An 8390-nucleotide genomic window follows, 5' to 3' on the forward strand; every position below is an offset into this window, starting at 1 on the left:
GTTTTAACTGGGGATCAAAAACAATAGTTTCATTATCGATTCGACAATTACTTATTGCATGGATTTTCTTTAAAATCAGAAATTCGTCTTGCATCGTCACACCTAACGGCTGAACCTTTGCGTGGCCTCTTGTTGTATAAAAATGTAAATAAGAAGGCCTGTATGGTTTAACAATTATATTTAGGTGGCCCCAGGCGATCTCCGCTTTAACAGTGCAGAGGTTCTCAGCTGCACCATGACGCAATGTTGCGCCATGCGCGCATGCCACTGGACATATTGCTAGTCATCAAAAGTTGCCTATCCGGAAGCCGATGAGGGGAGAGTGCCGCTAGCTCAGACCACTTAACAAATCAACATCAACCAGCGTGAGTGTGCATTGTAAAATTTGTCTGGCCGATTGATGACACTCGGGTCTTTAATGGTGATTTATTAGCCCATGTTTTCACACTGCCAAATGTATAACCTCCATAAATTTGTCTGAGATAGTCCGTAGATACTTCGCCCCTCCCCTGCGCTCCCCTGCCCTGCCCTGTCCTCATGTTGCGCGCATCCTAATGGCCAGTTTGACACCTGGCGACCATCTCCTCCACGCGTGCTGTTATATAAAGAGCACCCAAACATGTTAAAACATCCACTCTGTCAGAGGAGTCAGGCGTAGTAGCCCTCTTTTGTCAATTGCCAGACTATATTTTAAGTGTAGAATAACTTTGCAATAACTTCAAAACAACCAAAGACCACCATGGAAAAAGGTAGGAGCAGAGTAAATCTGGATTATTTTGCTGGTATGGAGACCTTGTTGTCTTTTAGCCTGATGCAACTGATGAAAGACTTTGTTAGAGCTGCCGCATGTTGTTTTGTTTAAATTGTTCACTCAGCTGGTGGAAGTAATCCTACTGTGACACAGTGCTGGAATGTGATTTGACTAAAGTTTTCAGCTGTCAAATGATCCCTGCAGTGTTTGTCTGCTTGGATGTCATCCTGCAGTTATCCTAGTGCTTATGCATAACCATATTGAGGACTATGAAGACATTTACTTCACCTCAGTTATCATCTTTTTACTGGAGGATTGGAGGTTAGTAGCCATTATATGCTGTGCTGCTGGCAATTTAGCAAAGAATTAGCTATGGGGGTACTGTGGATTTGAAGCAAAAGAAGATTAGACGCAAGGAAAAAAAGTTAGTTTTATCCCTTTTGACAAATAAGCATGCAAAACATCTGAAAAATTGACTAAGCAAGTAAAAGATGAAACTAGGGAAGTGTGTGTGTGTGTGTGGCTGGCTGGCTGGCTGGCTGGCTGGCTTTTTAGCTCAAAAGTAAGGTATTGACATACATTTCTGTAATATGTCAGTTGTAAATTGAATGAATACAACCTGAGTTGACTTTTTTTTTCTTCAACTGCTTGATAGATGATTCACAGGCCCAGGGTCCATGAACTATGCCACATATTCCAGAGGAAATAAATTTAGGCACACTAGTTGTATTTTCTAGTTCTGCGTCTGCATTTAAGACCCAATTATGAATAGTTATTTGAACGTCCATGTGGGTAGCGAGTGGTATTTAACAGTTTTTTTAGACTGATTACAGTTTGGCTGAGCAGACATTTGTGCTTCAGCAGATGTCCTTTTCTCTTGAAAATGAGCTAAACAGAAGCGTACAACACTGTTGTTTTTATGTACTGTATGTTCTTATGTAATGGAAACTTGATGCCTTTTTGATTAAACAACCAGAAAATATACTAGTTGATCTTTTTGCGTCATCATCCTACTCTAATAATGAATACTGTATTATTGAATGTATACATTTTTTGCTAATCTAATCTGGACAACTGTGTGATTCACAGCTCGTAGCAACATGACAGAGTTTTGGAAAGAGCACTCCAAGGCCGCCACAATGGAGGAGATGATGCTGGACACTCGTGCCAGGGAGCTGACCAAACAGGAGCTGCCCGAGATCCTGTCCGTACTGCCCAGCCTGGCTGGATCCAGAGTGCTGGAACTGGGAGCTGGGATCGGGTGAGCATGCAGCTGCTTTTGACTGCCTGTAGTAATGGATGTGTGTGTGTGAGCAGCTTTTCCAGGATTTCCATTTAATTCAGGGGCCTAAAGCAAAAGGCAGATTTCAAATTCAGGGTATCAGAATATGTTTTTGATGTTGTGTTGGAGAATCAAACTAAAAAACAAACTAGAAGTAATCTAGATGGATTTACACTCCCATGTGTCTCTGCAGTCGTTATACCAGCCACCTGCTGACCAAGGCTGGCCATGTGACGGCCGTGGACTTCATGGAAAGCTTTGTGGAGAGGAACAGGCAGGACAATGGTCACCATAGCAACGTTACCTTTATCCAAGCTGATGTCACAAAGCTGGATATCCCCCCAAACAGGTGTGTGTTAAACTTTATATACATTGCAATACAAGGTGCTTAACAATACAGCAATACAATGAAGGAGGAATTTCTTTCGGCAACGTGTGAAGCTGTGCACAGCTTTACGTGTTGTCGGATTGAGGCAGGCAGCAAGGCATGCAGTCTGATGGAGGATGAATGATGAACTATGAGATTATACATAGGATCTATCAAATTTTTCAAATAATTTTTTTTGCTTTTTAATACATTTTATGTTTCCATTCATTGGTCCCCTCAGCATTGACTTTGTCTTTTCTAACTGGCTGCTGATGTACCTGAGCAACGCAGAGCTGAAGTCCTTCATGGAGAAGACGCTGGGCTGGCTGCGGCCCGGTGGCTTCTTTTTCTTCAGAGAGTCTTGCAACCACCGGTCAGGTACTTAGCTGACAATAAAAATCCACATCTCTTTCATGAATAATAATGCTTTTGACATTAATGAGAACTGAATCTGACTCAAGAAATTTAAATGGGGACGTTTGCTCTTTCTTTCTCATGCCCTCTGTCTTTCTTAGTTGATTATTAACGTTCAGCAACAGTAGCCAATATATCTTTCAAAAGCAAACGATGAAGGATTGGTTTTAACTTGCGACTTTCTACCAAGGTGACTTCAAGAGAGACTTTGACCCCACTTGCTACCGCTCTGAGGCACAGTACAGCCACCTGGTATCATCACTACAGGTGCCAGAGGGGGACCAAATAATTGGTTTCGACATTGTGTTGAAAAAGAAAGTTCAGGCCTATGTTCAGGTAGGCATTTAAGTCGTCTAGTATAAAATTGGACATAGCAGTGTGAGACCTAGGTGCAAGGATGTGTAGTTAACCCTCTCCTTTCTCCCCTCCTCTCCATCTGCATCTCCATCCTTTTTTGTCCTCCTTTTACAGATGAAAAATAATCAGAATCAGATCTGCTGGCTTTTGGAGAAGGTTTCCCGCTCGTCGAGCACCCAGAACGGATTCAACACCTTTCAGGAGTTCCTGGACAACCAGCAGTACACCAAACGCAGCATCCTGCGCTACGAGAAGATGTTCGGGGCTGGTTATGTCAGCACAGGGGGGCCCTGCACCACCAAGGTAGGAATGAAGGAAGGAATCAATAAGGGCTTCTTAGAAAGCATACAACAAGAAAACTAAACAAAGACAGTAAAAATGAAAAGCTCTGCATTAACTTATGTGACCAAATAAATAATAATAAAAATAAATCTCTAAATTACTTCCACTCAGGTCCACCACTTGAAATTCCGGTCTCGATTGAAATATCTCACTAAACTATTGGATGGATTGTCATGAAATTTAACCATTAACTCTTTATCTCAAGGCACCGTCTCTCAAAATGTGTCCAATACTTTGGTTTAGGAACAATTACCAGCTAACCTAATAATAGCACTCTTGTTATTCTTAGCTGTACTTTGTACAAATGTTTGCATGCTGACATGCTAAACTAAAAGGGTCACGTGATAAACATTATACCTGCTTAACATCGGCATGTTAGCATTTTCCGTAGCAGGATGACATTAGCATTTACCGGAAAGCCCCACTGTTCTAAACACAGTCTAAGAGTCAAAAGTGTGGCTGTAGACTCTAATCCGAAATTAAACTGTCCGCTTGCGTCTGTGTGACGTTTATGTCGGCATCAGAGGGTGCGTGCGTAGGCTCTTTGTGCGTTGTGCCAATTGTTTGTGGCTGCGCGGATACACTCTGCAACAAGTGGTAGCGATCTACTGCGCATGTGTGGAACGCGTCCTCCAAGCAGATAGTATAAAGAGCTACTCGGCGACCGCTGTGTACACATCTGTTCAGGAGTATAATCACGCCTTTTAGTTTTGCTAACAAATGACCTTCAACAGCCACAGAACCAGCCTTTATCATAGCAGCTTTATCAGGGATGCTCCCCTTGTCTTCTACTTCCTCTGTTCCTCTTTGAAAGTCTTTGTTCTATTTTCTTTTTTTTATGTGAGCAAAGCTGTGCTTTCTATCATGCACCCTCTCTCTATACCACATGAGTAAACTTATGCGAGACAGACTTCAGAGTTGAGAGTGTTTTATTCAACACTATTCTAGACATAATTCCTTGACTGAGAAAAGTGACATACGACTTGTATCCTTTTTTTGTGGTGACAGGAGTTTGTGGACCTGCTCAACCTGAAGCCCGGACAGAAAGTTCTAGATGTTGGCTGTGGTATTGGTGGAGGAGACTTTTATATGGCAAAGGTAAGAGCCAAGGAATCTGACATAGTTAGGGTGATGCTTATAATGATGATAGAGGGAGGGAATGATTGAAACTACAAAGAAGCTGATGATTGTTACTTTTCAGACCTTTGGAGTGGAGGTGCTTGGCCTGGATTTGTCAAACAACATGGTGGACATTGCCATGGAGAGGGCCATCACAGAGAAGCTGCCATCAGTATGTTTTTAAATGTTCCCTTGTCCTATTTGTTTGAATACCACGGATAACCGTTTTAAATGATGTGCATGCGCTCTTCCTCAGGTCCAGTTTGAGGTGGCTGATGCCACTAAGAGGTCGTTCCCAGAAGGTTCCTTTGATGTGATCTACAGCAGAGACACAATCTTGCACATAGATGACAAACTGGCCCTCTTCAAACGCTTCAATGTGAGCATTTTCCCATACTTTAAATGGTAGCATTAAGCAGTGGTGGCTAGCCCATAGAGGGCGCCAGGGCAACAGCCCTTCTGCTCTTTAGTTAGGGAGGGGGAATATGTTTAGTTAACCCTTGTGTTGTCTTTAGGTCAAATTGACCCGTTTCAAAGTGTTTTATATCAGAAATATGGATTTCTTTCAAACAAATTGCCCAAAATTAACACGGATGATTCCATACATTCCAACATTTTTCAGGTAAAATTAATGATTACTTTCATTGAATTTTTGGGGTGTTTTATTTAATCTTATCGCATTTTTTTTTAAATTCAAAACAGTATTTGGACTAAACTCTGACATATACCCATCTGGGATCCACTCAACATCCTCTGATCTTACCTATTAGCCAAAATAATTCATAATTTCTGCCTTGTTAACTAAAAACGTACGTATAATTTGATACAAATGAGGTTCTTTGACCATGAAATCCAAGAATAAATTCCACTAGTAGGCCCTGGCAGTAAGTCATTTCATTGATTTCCAAAAAACAAATGAAAAGAACACTTTTATGTCATACAGGATACTGTACATATTTTGTTGGGAAACTAGTGTCTTTTCTGTAACGTTTCTGCCTTGTTTTTCATTCTCTGTGTTCTTTGTAATCCAGTCGTGGTTAAAGCCAGGTGGAAAGTTGCTTATCAGTGATTACTGCTGCGGGGAGAAGCCCTGGACGCCGGTGTTTGAGGCCTACGTCAAACAGAGAGGCTACGTCCTCTATACTCCCTCACAGTATGGCAAGGTAAATATTCAGTAGACCCTACTAATGTGTTAGTGTGTAAAAGGGCTACACTTTTCTATGGGGAGCTAAAAATCCTCTTTACCAATATGTCTGTTCCTCTTTTTTTTGGTTGGAATTTTAAAACTCCTGTGGATTTCTAAGGACTATGGTTAACTGCTCCTCATTAAGTTATATTATACAGGGTTTTTTCTGTTATTTTTGTACTGTATTAATAAATGCATAAAATTCCCTAAATAAAAAAGACAAGTTGGAACAAATGAGCTAAAACGCACAATATAAAGAGTAGGATCCTTTAACTGTTTGGCCTATTTGTACAAAAAACAAGTTCATCTTAAGTTAAAATCTTCTATTTTTAAATAGAAGTTGCATACATTTCATGTTTTACCAAGTTCCTAGTCTACTGTATATCCTCTACGTTTCACTTCCTAGATTGTTCCGGTGTCGCAGGAAATTACGCCAGATGCGTGTCTTTCGCTGATGTCCGTTTCCTTCCTCTTTCTTTCGGTTGGAATTTTAACGGCTCCTCAGATCTCTGGAGGGTAAATCCAGACAGCTAGCTAGACTATCTGTCCAATCTGTGTTCCTCTGTTGCACGACTAAAACAACTTTTTTTTTTGTGAACAACTGTTTATTGTACAAGTACAACTAAAACAACTTTTGAACATACACGTTCCACCAAAACAAGTTCCTTCCCGAGACTATTTTGCAGCCGCCCAATGACGGTTGTGATTGGTTGGAAGAAATGCCCATGCACCAGAGCACGTTTTTGTCCCGTCCTGGAATGCTATGTGGACTACTAGACCCTCATACACGCTGCTGAGTAGGGTCTGGCAAATCAAGACCACTATCATGTTTACGTACAGCCAAAATACACAAAACGGGACTGTGCACTCTGTGGATGCGTTGCTAATGTAGTACTACTGTCCACTCTACCTGATCCTTTCTGTCTCTTCTCCTGTAGTTCCTCCAGGAAGCTGGTTTCTGCAATGTTGGCTCAGAAGACCGGACAGCCCAGTTTATCCAGGTGATAAAGACAGAGCTGCAGACAGCTGAAGTCATCAAGGATGAATTCATTAAGGTTAGCATGCATACCCTTTCAAACTAGGGATACTAACTGAACCTAAATTTCTCTCTTCTTCGGATGAGTGCTCATCATACCTGTGTCTGTCCCCTGTAGGAATTCTCTGAAGAGGACTATTTTGCAATAGTAAATGGATGGAAAGAAAAACTGGAACGTTCAAACAGTGGAGACCAACGATGGGGACTCTTTTATGCGACAAGGGATTGAGTGATTGAGAAGACAATTAAAGAAAAAGAAAAAAGTGTTTCCTTTTCTTTTTTTCATGTTGCCTATCCTTTTGTCTGATGAATTGTTTGTTTAATAAAGATAGTGTAATTTATTTTGAAAATTACAGTAGCAATTAAAAAACATGATATATAAACATACAGAATATCACAACAATGATTACAGTATGACAATATTGCCGTGTTATTGATATGATTTAATGAAGGATAAAGTATTTATATATCCTATTTTAGTTTAGGAATATACTGCAAAATTAGCACCCTAGGTTCATCATCTCACAAAATATTGAAAATGAAAAGGAACTGCTTTGTTGGAAAAATGTAGTCTGCCAGCAGACTCAAAATGTTCAGAACTTGCATGACTCGTTCCATAATTGAGCACACGTGCTGTTTGGCTCCATGACTACCACACCGCCTGTCAATGAGCTTTACAGCCGCACAGTGTCAACAAAGGCTACGCACAGTGATGGAATCGGTTTCTGGTCAGGCAGGTTTCTTAACTGGACAACCTGTCCTCCTTGTCTTACCTACTTAAACTGTCAAACTTGTGTTGTGAGCTGATAAAGTGTCAGCAGTAATCTCCTCTGTGAAGTGCAATTAGCAGGAAACTTAGAAAGGATCTTATTATGAGGCTTGTGTCTTCTAAAGCATGTAACCAATTACCAAATGTGTCATTTTAATGGACACACAAGACAGAACTGTTGCATTCCTGTCTGCTCTTGCTGAATGTTTACCATTATCTAATTGTCCAGATCTGTGAACCTCTGTGAAGCTTTGGATTGACAATCTTGTGAAGGACCATAGCTTAAAGACGCACCCTAGGGGCAGCAAGTGTAATTTGCATCTTGTGTGTCTGTTGGCTTTAGCTGTATGTTGAAAGCTCAGGCAACGTTCAGGCATGGGGACAGAGAGATGCACATATAATTTTGTGATATTTTGCAGTCTCTTGACAACAGATGGTGCTAATTGGTGCTTCAGTTTTGTATTTTTTCCTACAACCACTCTCTTTTTGGTGTTTTTTTAAAAGCTTGGTAACACCAATTATCACACCAAAGAGATACACTGACAGCAACAAGTGCACGTGGCTTTTCAGAAGACTGTTGATGGGACAAGGAAAAGGAAAAGTGTGTGTGTGTGTGAACTGTCTCAATCGCAGGCAGTGTGCCAGAGAACCAATAAGTCATGTCCCGTAAAATGTAAAAAGTTGGCGGGAGGGGGGGTCCATCCTTTTTAGACTGTTTGTTTTAGTGAGCCGAGGCATTGGTGCTTGCTCTCTTCTTTATTGTCTCA

The 8390-nt window shown here is 41.0% G+C and overlaps 1 protein-coding gene across 4 annotated transcripts; it reads left to right on the forward strand.

Moving 5' to 3' along the window:
- Positions 1-291: 291 nt before the first annotated feature.
- On the forward strand, positions 292-7110 carry pmt (phosphoethanolamine methyltransferase). 4 transcript variants are annotated; one of them, XM_034884231.1, is made up of 12 exons: positions 292-362; positions 1841-2012; positions 2227-2382; positions 2642-2778; positions 3005-3150; positions 3286-3474; positions 4522-4611; positions 4715-4804; positions 4889-5011; positions 5664-5795; positions 6757-6873; positions 6973-7110. In XM_034884231.1, the coding sequence occupies exons 2-12, from the start codon at positions 1852-1854 to the stop codon at positions 7081-7083; spliced, it is 1452 nt and encodes a 483-aa protein (XP_034740122.1). In that variant the 5' UTR covers positions 292-362; positions 1841-1851; the 3' UTR covers positions 7084-7110. The 4 variants fall into 4 exon arrangements, with proteins under 4 accessions (XP_034740122.1, XP_034740121.1, XP_034740119.1 ...); XM_034884230.1 differs by lacking the exon at positions 292-362 and adding an exon at positions 559-749; XM_034884228.1 differs by lacking the exon at positions 292-362 and adding an exon at positions 1006-1072.
- Positions 7111-8390: the final 1280 nt, after the last annotated feature.

Source organism: Etheostoma cragini, chromosome 10 (assembly GCF_013103735.1).
Source record: "Etheostoma cragini isolate CJK2018 chromosome 10, CSU_Ecrag_1.0, whole genome shotgun sequence".
Classification (NCBI taxonomy): Eukaryota; Metazoa; Chordata; class Actinopteri; order Perciformes; family Percidae; genus Etheostoma; species Etheostoma cragini.